This window comes from Cavia porcellus, unplaced genomic scaffold, assembly GCF_034190915.1.
Source record: "Cavia porcellus strain 051 isolate PalLab524CR breed Dunkin Hartley unplaced genomic scaffold, mCavPor4.1 scaffold_25, whole genome shotgun sequence".
In the NCBI taxonomy this organism is placed as follows: domain Eukaryota; kingdom Metazoa; phylum Chordata; class Mammalia; order Rodentia; family Caviidae; genus Cavia; species Cavia porcellus.
Genome location: NW_026947508.1, coordinates 1,819,353 through 1,836,819, shown reverse-complemented (window position 1 = coordinate 1,836,819; position 17,467 = coordinate 1,819,353). Strand labels below are relative to the sequence as shown.

Below are 17,467 nucleotides of genomic sequence, written 5' to 3'. Positions count from 1 at the left end.
CCAGTGGCACTCATCCTCCGGCTGCCCCTCCTTGTTCTGCTCCCCACTGACCCACCTGGTCAGGGCACACAGCTCCAACACGAGGGCTGCCCAGCGCCTCCAGAGCAGAGCTGAGCCCTGGGTCCTGCAGTGGTGCCCACCGCACAATGGCTTCAGATAGCAGGTTGGGGACATCTTCAAGATTTCATAATAGCCCTACAGCAGCTCAGACAACTGGACACTCACTGCCCAGCCCTGCCACAGGCTACTAGCAGTCAGGGCCTCACCCTCTGGGGGGTCCTAAGCTGGGGCCTTTGGGGAGGAGGAAACCAGCCAGGCCAAGCTCTTCCTGTTTGTTTCCTCCTCTGTCTGGCAAGGACATTGACGCCCTGTGGCGAAGCCCACCCCCACCGGATATTGCTGGCTGGCCCAGCAGGGCTGAGACCTATTCACAGCAGGGGCCAAAATTCCTGAGACAGCCACGGTGGCCTTTGGGCTGCTGAGCTTTGTCCACGGCAGGTCAGCTGAGGAGGGAGCAGGTCACCACACCCAGCCCTGAATCCTTCCAAGAGGCCCCAAGGGGAGTGGATGCTTCCGTTCCACAGCAGGGAGCTGAGCAGCGGCACCCGCATGGCCGCACAGCCAGGGCAGCACAGAGGTCACTGGCCAGTGTTCCAACGCGTTTATTGTACGCAGGCATTCAGCCAGCACAGGGCACCTGACTGGCTGGAGAGGCCAGGCAGGAGGTGGGTGGGCCTCCCACGCGAAAGCAAGGCACGTGGCGTGACGGGGTCTCTGTCCCCTGGCAAAGGGTGGGCAGGGGCTGTCCATGTCAGGGGTCTCCTCACAGGAGCAAGAGTCAAAAAGGCCCACAGGGCTGGGGGGCAGCACCCAGTGAGGCCAGGGATTAGGGGGTCCAGGCAGAAGGGCTGGGGCTGAGGGCCAACCTGAGGTGTCCTGCACCTCCTGCCAGGAGGGTGGGCCTCCAGTGGGCTGCACCCCTGGTGGGGTCCTCTGTCCTTCGAAGAACCTCTGTGTCCCTGCTCAGCCACATGCGCTTGGTAGTGCAAGGAGGGCACACTGGCGGCTCTGCCCAGCACCGTCGCTGCCCAGCACCTTTGCTGCCCACCACGTGCCAATCCGCCCTCCGGGCCGCGGACCTGCAGCAGGTCTGTGCATGCCGTGGTCTCCGTGCCTCGGGTGTGAGCTGGACAGCCTTCATTTGCACTTGTGCACGTAGTAGCCAGTGATGTAGCCCAGGGTGAAGATGACCCAGAAGAGGGCCACCCCACCCAGCACCTTCATGGCGACGCCCAGCTTGCCGGTGCACAGCTTCTGGGAGACCCTAGGGTGAGAACCACCTGGGGGTGAGCCTGGGGCCCAGGGCAAGGGAGCTCCAGGGCAGGGCCGGGGGTCAGAAGAGGGCCTGGGCAGAGCAGGCCTGGAGCTGGAAGACGCCCACCCACCAGAGGACTAGCCTATGGGAAGGCACTGGACACCTGCTGCCAGCACAAGCTGGGCTGAGGGCAGCCACAGCTGTCCGACGGGTGTCCAGCGGGCCGGGGCTGGGTGGGCTTTCCCTCCCACTCACTTCCTGCAGCATGAGGCCTCTGTGCTCGACACGGTGCCGGCCACCCTGACTTCTTCCTGGCTGCTGTCCTCCCACCTGTTGTAGTGGACACGGCTCTCCAGGGGCTCCATGCTGCTGGCTGAGGAAGGGAGGCTGAGGCAGGCTGCTAGGCAGGGTCAGTCTGGGGGGGGAGAAGGGACACTTAGATGGGCTGGCTTAGCTTCCCAGAGCAGTGACCTAGTGACTTTCCCAGGTGACACTGGGAAGACAAGGCCATCAGGAATTCCAGCCCCTGAGACCAGCCCTGACCCTAGCCCAGCAAGGGGCCCCTTAATGCCGCCTAGAATCACTCCTGGGGCCTCCTGCAGGCCGCATGTATCAGGAGACCTGCACCTGCAGAGCCACCCTCACTCCGGGGGGCAGGACCCCTCCACACGGGCCACTGTGCCCAGCCGATAACCGCCCTCCTCCCTGACCCTGCAGATAAAGCCCCGGGCTGTCCTCAGGAGCACTGCAGGGACAGGCATGACCAGCGCTGGCGGCTGGTACGGCCTGGCTGGCCTGGAAGAAGTCTGGCTGGCCAGGGCAGTGCACAGCTGTCTTCAGCCCCTCCCCTGCCCTCTGCCACACAGAGGGGCCCTGGGGCTCCCAGAGGCATGCAGAAGGGCAGGTGGGCTGACTGGGCAGCTGCATCACTGCCGTTGGCACTCACAGGGTGTCTGGCACCCCCAGAGGTGGGTTCACCATGCAGTGTGGCAGCTGCCAGCACAGAGCACGCCCTCTGACCTGGGCAACAAACTCCTGTCAACCGGCACCCAGGCTCTCCTCCTGGCATCCAGCCCCAGCCGTAGGGTCCCCAAGCAGGCGGCTACAGGGCCCCCACTCCTGGCAGCCAATCCTTTGCTGGGCCCTTAGCTGCAGGGCTGGGGCTCCTACACAGAGCTGCCTGGGGCACAGCAGGCCGCAGATCTGCAAGACACCAACCGAGACGCCAGGACACTGGGCATGGGCACCGCACCACACACTTCTGTGTCTTCCAGGGGAGCCCTTGTTTGGCAAGGCCTAGGAGGGGCTTTATGTCCCTAGTCCCTTCTTACCCATGTCAGCAGCTGGGGAGAAAGTGCTGGGTGCAGCCGGGGGAATGGTGGGTTTTGCTTTCATGAATTAATAGTAGTCATCTCCTGCCTGCCTTGATATGATGGCTGGTGCAGCAGCAGCCACCATGCAACCTAGATACCATGCAACACTAGCTGAGAGAGGGCAGACTCTAAATCCACACCAACAACTGCCCACCTGCAGATGGGCTTCTGAGGGGATGGCAGCATCCTGACTGGTTCAAGCCTGGGGCAGTGGATCCTGCTATTTGCTGACTGATAGAGAACGCCTGGCCACCAGATGCCAGTGAGGGGCCCTGGGCAGGGCTCTCGAGTCCCCCACTCAACAACTGCCTAGTTGGGCGACGTGAGCACAGCCCCTGCAGCGCAGCACCCTCCACGCCTCTTACCCACTTACAGACAGCGGTCCTGCGGACAGGCTCAGCGGTGCTGCGTCCTGGGGCGGGTGGCGCCTCGGGCCTGGGGGAATAAACAACCGAGCGAGGCGCGGCGGGAAGGGAGCTGCAGCGGGAGGCCTCCCCGCCAGGGAGGTCTCGGGCTGAGGCCGCGGCCTCTGGCCAAGACAGCAGCGCGCGCAGCAAGAACACCCCTCCTTCGCGCCCCCCCCCACTCGCCCCACGCAAGCCTCACCTGCGCCCCCAGCAGGCTGTGCGCGCAGCCGCGTCTCCGCAGGGAGGGCCGGAGGGATGGGGCCGGGGGTGTACAGGGGCGGCGCCGGGGCCAAAGCGGGCCCTGATTGGGTGGGGGCTTTTTCTATGGGCGGGTCTTGTTCGATGGGTGTGATCTGTGCGGGCTGGGTGGGCGGGGCTTGGTCTTTCCGTGCCTGGGTTAGGGATCGCAGGCGCAGGCCAGGCCCTGACTCCAGGCCTGGGGAGGAAGGGACGGAGGGGAGGGGGACCTGCGGCGTCCACAATTACGGCAGGGAGGGATAGGCAGCCAGCCTGTCTGCAGCGCGACCCTTCCTGCCCCAGGACCACCCCGCCGAGGGTCAGGCTCGAACGCCCAGGACGTCCTAGGAGGCTCGAGTTGGCTCGCACACTCTGCTGCCCTCCCCGGGGTCTGGAGGGCCCTGAGACCGACCTCCCCCTCCTGACCGGGCGCCTGGCCCTGGCCCTCCTCGCACAGCTCCTTGCTTGTGGGAGCAGAGGGTGCACCACAGGTGCAGATGCAAGGGTCCCTCAGCACGTGCTCATGGTAACACCTGGGGTTGCCGGAGCAGAGGGGTGGAAGGAGCTCCCCTACCCCACCCCAGGGATCTCCCAGTGAGGGGGTGGCCTAGCCGGGTGAACCCCATAGCAGGAGGTGTGTCGCCCCCTCCGCAGGTGTGAGCTCCGGGATGGGCACCCTCGAAGGCCTCCTGCACTCTGGCAGCTGGGAGGGGACCCAGACCAGGGCAGGGCTCCTCAGGAAGGAGCAAGGACCCCGGGCTGGTGTCCCTCTCGCAGCATCACTGGAGTGTACGTGCCCAGGCCCAGGCGCCCAGGCAGGAAAAGAGAGGCTGAGGCACACCAGGATTTACTCCAGTCAGACACGGGGAGCCCGCCCCCTCAGCTGGCCAGCTACTCTGGCCACCGGCCTACTTGGACACAGCCTTCTTGGACTTGCTGGGTAGGACTTCCACCTGCTGCGGTGGGGGCACCTTGACCCCAGTCTGCTTCAGCTGCTGGTAGTAGTCGTTCCTCTCTGAGATGACCCTCTGCAGAGAAACCGCCCTGAGTGGCCTCCCGCACAGCATGTGAGGTCTGGAGAGGGAACAGCCCTGACCGGTTTCTCTGCCCTGTGGTTATCGGGGCTGCTCCTGCAGCTGAAGGGCAGGACAACAGACCAGGCAGGATGGTCCCCAAAGGGGTCACGTCCCCAGGGGGGCGCTGGCACAGGTGGCAGAGAGTACCTCGGACAACAGAGGCAAGGAAGCCCTGGCGGCCAGGGACAGTGTCTCACAGCATCACGGAGGGAACAGGTGCAGAGCCCCAGGTGTCAGCACACGCCCATCAGATGGCTACCAAAGTGCCCCGCTGAAGGCACCTTTGCATCCACTAAACCCCTGCCTGTGGCACCCATCACTATTGCTCACGTCTAATTCTGTGCTGGGAACATGAAGAACACAGCTCAGAACCAAGGGTGGGGGTACGTGCCTGTCATCCCAGTACTTGGAAGCCTGAGGCAGCAGGATTGTCGAGAGTTTGAGGCCAGCCTGGACTACATAGTGAGTATATGAACTATACAGGGAGGCACCATCTCAAAACAAAGGAACAATCAACATAACACAAAGAACCCGGATCAGAGGTTCTAGGACTGTCTGGACAGCTCCCTTGCCTGCCCCTGAGGACTCCCTGCAGCAGTGAGCGCTGGTGAAGGGAAGTAGGAATAGCACCTGTACCTCAGGACTGTGCTGCCCACGGGCCTGCCACGCTGGCCCCTGCCATGGAGGTAAAGCCACAGCAGCCAGGGCATCGGCTCCCCAAAGCCCTGGGAACCTAGTCTCCCATCCTCTCAGGGTGCCAAGGAGCTCGGAACCCGAGACCGACGCGGGCCTGAGACCCGAGACGGGGCCCTCACCTCTGTGGGGCAGAGGGCAGCTCCCCCTCCCTGTGCCACCCGACCCCCTGCACTCCCCTATCAACAGGAAGAGGTCACAGGCCCCTCCCCACTGTCCCTACTTTAGGGCATCACTAACTGGGCCCCTGGGGTCACCAGGGTTCCTGAGGTTCAAAGACAGCGCTGGGGGAAGAGGCCGAAGCCTGGGAATAGAGCCAGGAACAGAGCCGCTGCCCGTGAGAGGCACCCACCCTACCCTGCACACAGGCACGCCCTTCCCCGGTCCAGCGAGCCCCCCAGCCTGAGGGGGGCAGGTCGGCCCAGCCTTCACCCCCAAGCTCGGAGGGGTGGGTAAGGATTGCTTGGGCCAGGATGCCCTGCTGCCCGAGGCCCGTGAGGAGTCAGCTAGCCCCAGCTAGGGTTGCGCTGTCCCTGAGGCCTGGCTCAGCTGCGGGTCAGGGTGAGGGTTAGAGTCCAGGTCCCTTAGTACCCCACCTTTCAGCTGAGCAGCACAGAACTCCCCAGCCCCAAGACTCAGCTGCCCCCAGGTTAGGCCCTGCGGTCACCAGGCATGAGTTACAATGCCAGCGTGCGGACCTGGCCCCCTGAATTCAGCCCTGGCCTCCCAGCTGCTGCCAGCTGCGGGTCCCCAGGTTGGGATGCAGCCAGGCTGGACGTACCTGCAGGGCCTCTAGAATGTCATTGTCTGTGATCTCCGTGGACAGCGTCTTTACCCCTGTGACGCTGAAGGCCGCCTGCATGATTCTGCTCCTCAGCCGCTCCAGCTGCGGGCAGAGAGACCCAGTCACCGGGGGAGATGCCCTGACCGCCACCATGAGCAGGGGCCTCCTGGCCAGCATCCTCCACTGTCACGTGGTCCGCCCAGGTGCTGGGAAATGGGGACCACACCCAGACCATGGCAGCCCACACTGGAGCCCAAGCAAGGCCTTCTACGACCAGCTCCTTGCCTGTCTGTAAACTGGAAAAGTCCAATCTGCACGTGGGTTGAAAACCACCTGAAGGAAGCCACGCGTGACCCCGGCCACTGTCCCCACCCAGCGGAGCTCCGCCGGCTCACTCCAGCAAGGAGGGCACATGCGGGGCCCTGAGTTTTGTCCTTTAACGTGGAGGGATGCAGAACCCCACCCATGGGCTCTGGGCCGTCCCTCTTTCGTGCTATACCCAGGGGCCCGTGCTACACCCCGGGAGGGCTCGCGGAGCCCCAAGGGTACGCAGTTCAGGTTTGCCAGTCTGATGAGCCCAGGCAGGCTCATCACCTCCTGCTAAACCCCAGAGAACCCCTCCAACCTGCAGCCAGGGCCCCTAAACAGGGTCCCCCACCCCAGGCACCCCACCAGCTCCTTGCCCTTCCAAGTCCAGGGGCCCCGCAGTGCAGAGCTGCCCAGATAGCCCTCACAGGGCCCTGCAGCTGCCCAGGAGCCCCACATTGCTGTTTGCCCATTGAGCAGGGTTAGAGGCAGCCAGAATATCACTGCCCTGGACCTGAGTGAAGAGGGGTCCCCTCCTCCCCGAGATTTACTGGGTGCTGGGTCTGCCCCAAGCACCACGCTCATTGCCAGCAGTGCCGAGATGAGGGACTTGCTCTGTGTAGCAGCAGTGCTGGGCACCGGCGTGTCCAGCCTGGGTCCTGCACTTCTCCTCCGGCCCCCTCCATGAGCACCAAGTCCTCAGCGCCTGGGGACAGCTGGGTCCCCACAGCCCTCTGTGTGAACCTTGACTCCTCTCTTTGCCCCCAGATGGATGCCTCATTGCTGACTCCAAGCGGAGCAAAGTTTGACTTTCAGTTTGTACCCTCGGTTGCTACAGGACTCGGGTCAGCTCTCCTCTGAGCTTTGCATACATTAATATTATGTTAATGTTCACTATGTTAATGTGAGAAGTGGGCAAATCAAGGTTGCTTAGCCCCAGATTTAGACAATCTCACCCTCCAAAGCTGAGGATGCCGGGGTGGTTGATTTCCCCGGCCTCCATCCTAACCCTGCCTGTCCTGCACCTGCCATAAAGATTTCAGACTGTGATGCCAGCCTGAGCAGGGGCGTACCCGGGCTTGGGTGCTCTCCAGCGCCACGCGGGCCTGCTGCTCTGCCTGCTGGACGGATTCGTTCCTGCTCCGAATGTCCTCCTGCAGCTGCTTCCACCGCTGCACGTGCTCCTGCTCCTGGCTGACCTGTGCCTGCAACCCGCTGACCTTGACCATCAGCTCCGAGATGGTGAGGTCTCGCTTGGAGAGCTCTGCCTCCAGGTCCGACACCCGCTGGCGAGGACAGGGCAGTGGAGAGGCCATTTAGCCCCAGCTGCTCCTGTGTGGCCCCCATCACATTTTCCAAAAGGCTGGGCTCCTCGGGCCCATCCCAGCTTCAGTGCACCCCCAAGATGGGTCGAGGGGGGCATACAGGAAGTAACAGGTTCCTGGCTCAGCTGGAAGTCATTACCTCATCTGCCCGTCCCTCCGTCGTCCCCATTTGCAGCAGGGACCGCGCCCCACAGCCCACCCTTCAGCACCACGCAGGCTGTCACCTGGCGGAGATCCAGATTGTCCTTCTCAATGATCACCATCATCTCCAGGTGCTTCTTATCTTCCCGGAGCCTGGAGAACTGGGAGGCAGACACAGGAGAAGGCGGAGTGACTGCGGCCCTGGTCCCCTGCCCTGCGCCTTTGCCCAGGATGCCTTGGGGTCTCCGCTGGAGCGTGGGGCAGAGGGAGAACCCCAGCTGAGAAGCAGAGGGCTAAGTGAGCCCGGCTTCGGGGCACCAGGCGCTGTGGGAGGACAGCCGTCCACAAGTCTGGCTCACACTTGAGCTTGCACAGGCTCAGGGACATTTGGGAAGTGGCCACGGGCACTGTGGCCAGGAGACAGGAGCAGAGGGCAGCAGGGCCAGGTGTGAGGCGCAGGGCCCTGCAGAGTGGGAGGGATCAGGCTGGGAACAGGAGATAGTTCGGCAGCTCCCCGCCAGTGCAGGGCTGCTTCAGCATTGGTTAAATCCAGTCTGGTTTCCACGCAGAGTGCACAGAGCTGGCTATGGCCTTCCTGCCCCCTGTGGCTGGCTATAAGTGATGCCCACAAGGCTGGCTGAGGTATGGAAATGAATCCTTGGGGCCAGCCTGACAGTTCCTTGCTTACTCGCACAGTGCTTCCTGTAAAGGACCCAGCGCACAGGGTGGCAGAGCCAGTCAGCTCCAGGAAGGTCAGCTGGGTACAAAGTCAAAGGCTGTGACTCCCCAGGGCCCAGAAGTTTACACATCAGAAGCGGAAGCAGCAGCCTGCTAAAAGCACTCAGGTGCTGCCCTCGGTGAGTTACGCAGCCTGGTCCCCCTGCAGGTCCTCTCCCTGCACTTTGCAGAGGCTCCTCTCCCCGCCTCGCTGGCCAGCTCAGGGTACTCGCCATCCTCACTGTCCCTCATCCTCGGGCCACCCCCTTCTTCACAGGACACTAAATTCTGGGAGAGGCCTTGGGTCTTTGTCCGTGTACCCTCACATGGATGGGCTTAGGACTTGGCTGCCCTTAACTTGGAATCTGTCTTGATGTTGTTACTGTCGCCTTGGGTCGCACTGGAGGTGGCAGGTTGGAATTCACTTGCTGGGATTCCAATTAGGAATCCAATTGGGATTCACTTCCCAGACTGTGAGAAGGATTAGGAGGGCTACACTGCTTGGGTGCCGCTGGCGCAGCCGACCAGCCATGTGGCGGGGGCCAGGCACCTTGTCAGACATGGCCTGCAGCTGCTGCTTCCGATCGCGGAGCTCCTTCCGCAGCACCTCATTCTCCGTGCTGACCTTGCCCATCTGGGACTCTTGGAAAGTCACCTGTCGTTGCAGGGACGTGATGGTTCCTGCGGGAGTGATGGAGGAGGAGGAAAGGGCAGGTGGCTGCCGGCTGCCCGCCCCCTCCACAGCTGCCCTACCTATGGCAAGGCAGTATCTGGTCCGGGAGGCGTTCAGCTCGCCCTGGAACTCCAGCAGCATGCGCTCATACTCCTCCAGCTGGGCCAAGAGCTCGTCTTCTAGTGACTCCGTCATGGAGAACATCCGTCCCCAGGAGCTGTCGCCTTCCTGGGTCAGGTCCTCCTCATCCTTCTCCTCCAACTCCAGCTCCTTCTCCTCCTCGTCCTCCTCGTCCTCCTCTTCCTCCTGCACGGCCTCCCCCTGTACAGCCCCTGTCCTGCTGGCGCCGTCCCCCACTCTGGCATCCCTGGCCACCTTGGGCTCTGCACCAGGGGCCTGGTCCTCCTCATCGCGCCCCAGCTCCAGGGACTGCTCTCTGCCAAACTCGGCCGAGGTGTCCTCTTCTTGCATCTGGGGGAGGGGAGAAAAGGGGGCTGGGCAGGGAGGTGGGCATCCTTGGGGCCGGGGACCTGGAAGGCACCTTGTTCTGGCTGTGAAGTCCAGGGCAAGGGACCCCCTACCCACCTGGCAAAGTGTGAGCCAGGGCCTCGCAAGACACCATGGGGGTCCTGCGTGGGGGTTGAGCTGACCCAGCCCTTACCTGCACTTGGCAGGGCCACCCCACCTCATGCCAACAGTGGGGACTGTGGACCAGGCCCTCTTTGCACTGCCTCATGCAGCCCCAGAAGAGAAGAGGCCAGGGCAGCTGGGCGGCTGCACCCCAAAGCAGCGCCCACTGTTTCCCTGGGTCACACCTGCTCCGGGAGAAGCAGGTCCTTCTGGTCCATGTGGGTCCTCAGGATGCTCAGCCTGCCTGGCGTCAGCCCATCCTCCAAGGATGATCCCTGCAGGACACCCAGATGGGACGTGGCCCCTTCAGTCCAGGAGGGGAGGCTTGGAAGAGGCTGGGGAGGAGTGGGATGGGGTCCACCAGAGGGAATGGCCCCGGCCCATCTGAGAGTATCGAGGGGTGCCAGCCTCAGACAAGCACACTTGGCATGTCACAGACGGTGCTCTCCCCACTCCATCACCATAGTCTTGGAGAGGGAGTGGGGACCCTCGTGTCCACGGGGCCACCTATGTCCAGGGCATTTGTGGGTGCCTTCAAGCCCCCTTCCTTCACCTACATCCTGTCTGCACAGCACAGGCATGGGCTGGGTCCTGGCTGTAGCGGGAAGAGCAGGAGCTCCCCAGCCCCACCCTACCCAGAGCTGGGATGTGGCTTGGAGGGGTTCACAGCTGGGTCAGGGTGCCTGGCTGCCCACAGCACAGGCTGGGAGTCCACTGGCATGGCGTGGAGAGGCTGAGGCAGGAAGCACCCTGGCTCTTGGACGAGCATCGGTGTCTGCACAGTTTCTGCCCCCGCCTAATGTGCCCCTCTGGCCTGTGGCCCCAAGAGCCAGTCCATGCTCTGGGAATCGCCGGGAACCCTCGGGGCACCAGCAGGTCACATGGTGTGGGGAGCACCTCTGGTCCGAGGCCAGCTCACCCTCCGGGATGGGAACGGAGTTATCTCAAGGCCTTTGCTTCGTAGGATGCATTTCAGCTGCTTCCGCAGGGTCTCCATCTCCCTGTGCAGCAGCAAGACCTCCTGGTCTTTCTTCTGAAGCTGTGCCTCCAGCTCAGAGAAGCGCCGGACCTCCTGCCCCAGCGCCAGCAGGGAGCGCTCCTGGCCGGGACAAGCGGCGTCCTGGGTATGGGCAGCAGAGAGCCTGGCTCCTCCCTCCCCACGCACTGGGACCCATCCACTGTTTGATCCCGGTCTCTTTACTGCAGACAAGCCACTGCCTGCGGCTCCCCCTGAGAGGAGGAGACCCACAACGACTCCCTCCAGCCCCCGGGCCAGCTCCAGACCAGCGTCCAGCCTTGACAGAAACAGAAAAATTTGTCATCAGCAGATCTGAGCTTGGAGAAATAACAGGAAATTCTCCAGGCCGAGGAAAACACCCCCAAGCAGGATGTTCCGGAAGGAAAGATTCCCTGGAAACGCCCCTAAACATTCGCAAACCAAGTGAAAGTCTTGCGTGTGGCTCAGGGGCCCAGAAGAGGTCGCCAGGGAACCTGGGAGATGTTGGTGACTGAATGAGAGGGGGCCTTTGGCTCCCGCAGGACTTGGGGACACAGCCAAGGCTGTGATCAAAGCCAAATTCGTAGCCTTAAGATGCAGCTAAAAAATGAAAGCCGTCCTGTTACGGGGACCCATCACACCCACGTTTATTGGAAGCAGCCTGTGTCCACCTGCAGACAAGTGAAGAAAATGCAGAGTTGCAGGGGTTTAGCTCAGCGGCGTAAGCGCCTGCCTGGTAAGCACAAGGTCATGAGTTCAATCCCCTCCTCCAAAAAAGAAAGAAAAGAAAATACCCTGTGAAAAAATGTGTCGTTTACACCCACAGAGTTCAGTGCTGCCGTGAAGGTCAGGTGTGAGGCCTTCCTAGGAAAAGGGACGCACCCTGAGACCGGAACGGGAGGTGCAGCACACGGGACACACGGGCCTCAGTACCACATGGTCTCCGCAAACGAGAGTCCCACAGTGTGAATAAAGAGCAAAATCTAAGGGCGGCCACAGGAAGGGGAGACAGAGCTTTGTTAGAGGGGCCAGGGGTCAGTGGAGGAAGCGGAGGGAGAGGGCCGCAAGAGGACGGAGCCCGTGCCAACCACGGGAGGACGGACGCTGGTGGACGCACGGTGGACGCGTGGTGGACGCACACCAAGGAGAGGGATTGGAGCCATGCATCTGGGGGGAGGGAAGGGGAGCGGGCAGCACAAGCAGCCACGCAAAAATTCAGGAAAGAACCGCGATGAAACCTAAGGGAAGGCCAAGAACTGGATCCCCAAAGCCAGCAGCCGGTGCCCGGGCTAAGGGCGGAAGCGAGGAGGGGACAGAGCAGCACCGCCGCGGCCGGCGGGAGAGGCCTTTGGCTTTCTGAGACAGCGCCTTGCTGCGTAGCCGAGGCTGGCCTTGGACTTGCAGCCATCCTCCTGCCCCGGCCTCCCGAGTGCTGGGATGGCGCTGCGCTGAGCATCCCTGTCCGGAGCCTGCCCTGTAATTACAGCCTGGTCACTCCTCAGAGGGAAAGCACTGGGGGTGGGATGGGGCTGTTTGGAAATTAGGAAATCTGTCCACACAGAGTTTCAGGACTAGGGTCAGCTGAGCACCACAGACCTCACCCAGGGGCTGCCCGCACTCCTGCCCCTGAACACCCCTGCTTCTGGCCAATATCGCCTTTGTGCCATGGCTGGAGGGCTCACCACTGGTCCTGATCCCCGACACCCAGGACCAGCTCCCAGGGTGCGGGAGGCCCACACCTCTGAGGGTCACGGCCCCCACCGCGTGCCCTCACCTCGTTACCCTGTGCTTCCTGGAAGATCTCCCAGGCTTAAAAGGGAGAATGAATGAGACAGAAGGAACAGAACCCGCCACAGGCGCTGAGGGGGACTCAGCAGGGATGAACCTCCAGCAAGATGATGGGGAGAAGCCACAGTCACACACCGGGTGGAAGCGAGGCCACCCTGGCCCCGGTGACAGGCAGGGGACCACAGATGGTCCTGGATTCTACCCATTGAGAGGCCAATGAGGCTGAAGATTGGATACCAAAGAGACAGGTTTCTAAAAAACACAGCGGATCAGCCCTAAGTAAGAGGAAAAAAGCTGTGTGTGGTCGCACATGCTGGCCATCCCTGCGCTAGGGAGGCTGAGGCAGGAGGATGGCTGTAAGTTCAAGGCCAGCCTGGAGTCCATAGCAAGACCTGCCTAGAAGGAAAGACAGAGAGAAAGAACGAGCCCCTGTCTTGCAGAGGAACTGGCTTCACCATCGTGAGTCCTCTCCTACAAGAAACTTCCACACACAGGCAGCTTCACAGCTGACTTCTCCTAGTTCAGGGGACAAAGGAACTCAGTTGTCAGATTTCTTTCAGAGACTGGAAGAAGAGGGCAAGTGGCGGCCACGCTTTACAAAATGAGACCAGAGTGACTGTGACACCAACACCTGACAAGTGACCCATGGGCCAGGCTGTCGCACACACGAGCGCTCAGAAAGCTCAGTGTCATGGTGTAAGGACTGAACGTCGTGCCTTCGTTGCCTTGCTCAGAATGCCTTCTCCGCCGTGGGGCTCTGGCCCAAGAGCTATGTGAAGCCAAAGGCTCACAGCCACCCTCCTGCCTCCGCCTCTCGGGTGCTGGGATGATAGGCGTTCACGAGGCTGGAGGTTTAAATCCTGGTGAGTTTGGTGCCAGCTGAAGCTGCCGCCGTGGGTGGGAGGGGACGGGGCTGGGTGCTTGCAGGGCTCTCTGTGCCATGGAGCTCTCTCCTGGCCGTGAGCGCAGGGCGGTACCTTCTCATGGATGACTGAGATGTACCAGGGCATCCTCTGGCTGGACACAGGGCTCAGGCTCTGGCGCAAGCCCCTCCTCTGGTCCCTGAGCTCACAGGCACTCCTGCTGCCCAGGAGCACGTGCCCTGTTGGAGACAGAAGCCCTTAAGCTCTGCCCGCTCATAGGCCACCTCAGCCCGCTGGTTTCTTCCCGTTCCCTGCAGTGAAGGAGACTTGCAGCCTGCACACCTGGCCTGGCACTGTGCCCGGGAAGGGACTGAGCGGTGACAGCTGGAGCCAGGCACTCAGAGCAAGAGGGCCACCTGGTGCTGCCCTGGACATGCTGGGGCCCATCCCTCCGGCACCCTGGAGCCCTGTCTTTAGATGAAGGTGGCGCATTCGCCACCTCCTGAGCCTCAGGGCGCATTCCCCATTTCTAGCTGACCCCAACTGAAGGCCAAGAGGGCCACATGTGCCGTTTCCCAGGTCTCCCTGCCCAAGGGATTAACACTGTGGGCCGGCTGAGGACAGAACCCTCAGCTGCCAGGCCCACACAGCCTGGAACCTTCCCCCGGGAATCCAGGCGGCCCCCTCGGCAGAAGTGGCCCTCACCATCCGTGCTCCGGGTGGAGTCCTGCCAGTCCGAGCGCCAGTCCTGCCCGTCCGAGCGCCAGTCCTCGCTGCTGGACCTGAGTTGCTCCAAGGAGAACTCTGAGCCTGCAGAGGGAGGGCACCAAGAGGTGACTGAGGCACTGCCCCCCAGCCCTTCGGAGAGGGACCTGTGATGTCAGCCAGCTGTGAATGCAATGGCAGATGCAAGAGACACACAAATCAGAGTGCCAGCATCCTGTCCCTGTCGCCGGTGAGGCAGACCCGGGCTCGGGCTGCAGGGCCCAGTTCCGGGACCTCCAGACACTGCACACAACCCCGACAATGGGAGAGGACGGTCAGATCCCCTGGGCAGGACCCCAAAGTCACCACCATGAGGACCACGCAGTGCGTGGGGCCGGAGCTCTCGGGCGAGAGGCTGCTGGGCCTCCTGGTTTGTGCCTAGCGGGCCGGCCTTGGCCTTGGGCCCCCAGCTTGTGGACAGCTGCCCGCACTGGCCCTGTGGGACTTTTGGGGAAAGAAAGGATTACAAAGCCAGAAGGCTGGGAGACAGCTGGGCCTAGGTGGCATGTGCCTGTAATTCCAGCACTCTGGGAGGCTGAGGCAGGAGAACCCCAAGTTCAACACCAGCCTGAGCAACTTTGCGAAACCTCATCTCAAAATTAAAAGTAACAAATAAATAAATAAGAGGACAAAAGAATCTAGCTCAGAGCAAAGAGCCTGAGTTCAGTCCCCACTACTGGGAAGGAAGAGAAGGCTGAGGAGGAGGGGGGAGGAGGAAGGGGAAGGGGAGCCGCGGCTAGAGACCCACAGGCTGGCAGATGTGGTCCTCTTCTGGCCCTGCTGTGCCCTTTGGATTTTGGAAGCATGGCAGGCTTTAGTGCCAGGGGTGGGCGGGATCACAGGCCCCCCCCTCCCGGCCATGGCTCTTACCCGGATGGGACACAGTGGTGGCCTTGGTGCTAAACTGGGGGCAGCCGGGCCGCTCGAGGAAGGCTGTCCTCAGCCCCTCCATGTCAGACTTGAAGCCCTGGAGGCTGGGGACAGCCTGGGGCACATTCTGGAGAATGGGAACAAGGGGTGGTGACCAAGAATCCTCCCTGCAGACTGGGACACCCTGGCTCTGTCCCCAGGCCACTCAGCAGAGGCTCCCATGTGGCCAGGGCAGTCTGGGGACAGACAAGGCCTCTCTCCTCCTGAGAGTGAGTGGGAGCCCAAGGGTGCTAAGGGCAAGGTCAGCCCGGCAAGCGCCTCGGGCAGCAGCCTCCCAGGAGAGAAAGGAGGCCGCCCGGTCGCCCTGCCTCCTACCATCTTCCGGTAGCAGGAGCAGATGGCCAGGGCAGACCTCCCGAGGCCGTGTGGAGCCTGGGGCAGCTTCTGTTCCCAGCTCAGGACGTCCCTGCCGGCCACATTCTGCAGGGCACGCAGGCCCTGGGCGATTGGGCACAGGGTCACACTGTGCCTCTCCGACCCGCTGGTCCGCTTGGAGAGCATGGGGATAGGTGAGGAGCCCGAGGGACAGGATGTGTCCCTCAGAGGCAGCCTGCGGCCTTGAGCTTGGGCTCAGACCAGAGACCAGCTTCCAACTCCCGTGGGGGCCCCGGGGGCAGGGTGTGGCATCACAGATGTCTCCATAGAGACAGGGCCTGTCGCCTTCCACCGCTTCCTGTGACTAGGCGAAGGGCAGGAGTTTCCTGCAGAATCTCGGGATATTGCCAGCTCGGGCCTGGCTGGAGGCCAGCACCTGTCCTCCTCTCCCCCACGTTCATCGGTTTTTCTTTTTAAAATTTTCTTCACGTTTTCTACCTTATTTAAAATCTGATGCTGCCTTCAATGACACAGGAAAACATTAACATCCTTAGTCAATTTAAAAACCTTTCTTTCTTTTTCTTTTCTTTTCTTTTTTTGGTCTTTTCAAGACGGGGTCTCACTATGCAATCCAGGCTGGCCTTGGCTGATTTTGTAGCCCAGGCTGGCCTTGAACTCACAGCAGTCCTCCTGCCTCAGCCTCCCAAATGCTGGGATTACAGGTGTGTACCACCATACCTAGCTTTAAAAGCATTGCTTAACACCTGACTTTTAAGGGTGTGCTGGGGTCCCAAGCCAGGACTCATGCACACTAGACACATGCTGTATCACTGAGTCACATCCCCAGCCCTGCAGTTCTGTTTTTAAAAATGTCGCTGGGTGTTGGGTGTGGTAGTGTGTGCCTGTAATTCCAGCTACTCAGGAGGCTGAGACAGGAGGGTTGCAAGTTCCAGCTCAGTCTGGACAAGTTAGCAAGACCCTGTTTCAAAATAAAATTTACAGCAGGGCTGGGATGTAGCTAGCCACAGAAGCATGCACCAGCACACTCACGGTCCTGAGTCCAATCCCTGCTATAACATATACAACCAGCAGAGCCCCACAGGCTTGTGTAAAGGCAATGTGGCATAACATTTCTTGCATTGGTCAGGCAGAGAGCTTGATCAGACCTTCTGCCCCAAACAAAGAGAAGTGTGTCCTTTGTGCAGGACAGAGAGAAGGCGGGGACCTTCGGCGGGCAGATGTCAGATGTGAACCTCGGTGTCTCCAGGTCCCTCGTCCTCCCTCATCTCCTGCGTCCACTGAGGGCCGGCGGGCTGGGGGCCCGGGAGTCAGGCCGGTTGGAGACTTAGGCCCACCAGGACGAAAGGTGTGGAGTGCAGGGGTCAATATTTCCAGAGAGAGGCTTATGGAGGCCTCTCGGCGGTGACAGATAAAATGTGCACAACGTGACAGTTTACCATTGCGGTCACCTACTGTGGATCTGGAGCTCGCAGCCTTCAGCCTGTTTTGACCCCTCTGCCACCGCGGCCCGGAGGAGGCGGTACCCGCTGTGGTCTGATCTGTGGGTCCCCAGGAACCAGCGACCATGCTCCCCTGAGTCGCCTCTGTCTGAGTGCTCTGCCCACTTCTGATCTTTTAGTCTGGGGGTGTTGTTGCATTTTAGGAGGTTTCTGTAACAATCCCTAGCCAGGTGTGATTTGGAATCCTGGGCTCTGAGTTTCCCCACACCGGGTCTGGGGCACCCTTGGGTGAGGCAATCTGCTCATTCTCGCCGCCTGGCGTCACAGCTAGGAAATCACCGCTGGCCCCCATGTCTTGAAGCTCCTGCCATTTTATCTCTGAGGTAGCTCCTGGTTTTGGGTGATGACCTGGCTTTGTGGTCTTGGGTACACGAACCCCACTTTCCCGGCTGTGCGTGGAAACCACCGGCTTCCCTGTAAACAGAAGCACCTTCAGCCGGGTGTCCTGTAAACCTGGCTGAGCGTGTGGCCCTGCGGTATGATGCCTTTGATTTTGGCGGGAAGACACCACGGCGGGGAATAATTTCTATTCCTAGTTCTTTGCAGAGTCTCGTACTGACTTCCCAGAGGTTCCGTTTGTTGCCTTTCCGCAAACAGGCAGGTGGGTCTTTT

General features: G+C 61.4%; 2 protein-coding genes across 4 annotated transcripts; both read right to left on the bottom strand.

The window, feature by feature from the left end:
• Positions 1 to 646: 646 nt before the first annotated feature.
• Smim1 (small integral membrane protein 1 (Vel blood group)) lies at positions 647 to 3,269 on the bottom strand. Its single transcript, XM_003471470.5, has 3 exons — positions 3,054 to 3,269; positions 1,571 to 1,730; positions 647 to 1,324 (listed from the first exon to the last, which is right to left on the bottom strand). The coding sequence occupies exons 2-3, from the start codon at positions 1,678 to 1,680 to the stop codon at positions 1,198 to 1,200; spliced, it is 237 nt and encodes a 78-aa protein (XP_003471518.1). The 5' UTR covers positions 1,681 to 1,730; positions 3,054 to 3,269; the 3' UTR covers positions 647 to 1,197.
• Ccdc27 (coiled-coil domain containing 27) lies at positions 2,336 to 15,602 on the bottom strand. 3 transcript variants are annotated; one of them, XM_063235357.1, is made up of 15 exons: positions 15,336 to 15,602; positions 14,961 to 15,087; positions 14,031 to 14,135; positions 13,440 to 13,564; positions 10,597 to 10,776; positions 9,863 to 9,952; positions 9,128 to 9,518; positions 8,925 to 9,055; positions 7,741 to 7,818; positions 7,265 to 7,477; positions 5,883 to 5,987; positions 3,295 to 4,360; positions 3,062 to 3,123; positions 2,647 to 2,778; positions 2,336 to 2,518 (listed from the first exon to the last, which is right to left on the bottom strand). In XM_063235357.1, the coding sequence occupies exons 1-12, from the start codon at positions 15,519 to 15,521 to the stop codon at positions 4,241 to 4,243; spliced, it is 1,851 nt and encodes a 616-aa protein (XP_063091427.1). In that variant the 5' UTR covers positions 15,522 to 15,602; the 3' UTR covers positions 2,336 to 2,518; positions 2,647 to 2,778; positions 3,062 to 3,123; positions 3,295 to 4,240. The 3 variants fall into 3 exon arrangements, with proteins under 3 accessions (XP_063091427.1, XP_023421539.1, XP_063091426.1); XM_023565771.2 differs by having other exon boundaries at positions 8,925 to 9,518; XM_063235356.1 differs by lacking the exon at positions 2,647 to 2,778 and having other exon boundaries at positions 8,925 to 9,518.
• Between the last annotated feature and the right edge of the window lie 1,865 nt (positions 15,603 to 17,467).

What these genes read in the sequence shown, in the direction of transcription:
- Smim1 (XM_003471470.5), bottom strand. Translation starts at nt 1,680, where the DNA reads ATGGAGCCCCTGGAGAGCCGTGTCCACTACAACAGGTGGGAGGACAGC. An exon ending in GAGGCCTCATGCTGCAGGAA is followed by an intron (nt 1,325 to 1,570) that starts GTGAGTGGGAGG and finishes TTCTCACCCTAG; the next exon opens with GGTCTCCCAGAAGCTGTGCA.
- Ccdc27 (XM_023565771.2), bottom strand. Translation starts at nt 15,521, where the DNA reads ATGCTCTCCAAGCGGACCAGCGGGTCGGAGAGGCACAGTGTGACCCTG. An exon ending in TCTCAGTCATCCATGAGAAG is followed by an intron (nt 10,777 to 13,439) that starts GTACCGCCCTGC and finishes TGTCCCGGCCAG; the next exon opens with GAGCGCTCCCTGCTGGCGCT. An exon ending in CTCCGTTCCCATCCCGGAGG is followed by an intron (nt 9,953 to 10,596) that starts GTGAGCTGGCCT and finishes GGTGTCCTGCAG; the next exon opens with GGATCATCCTTGGAGGATGG.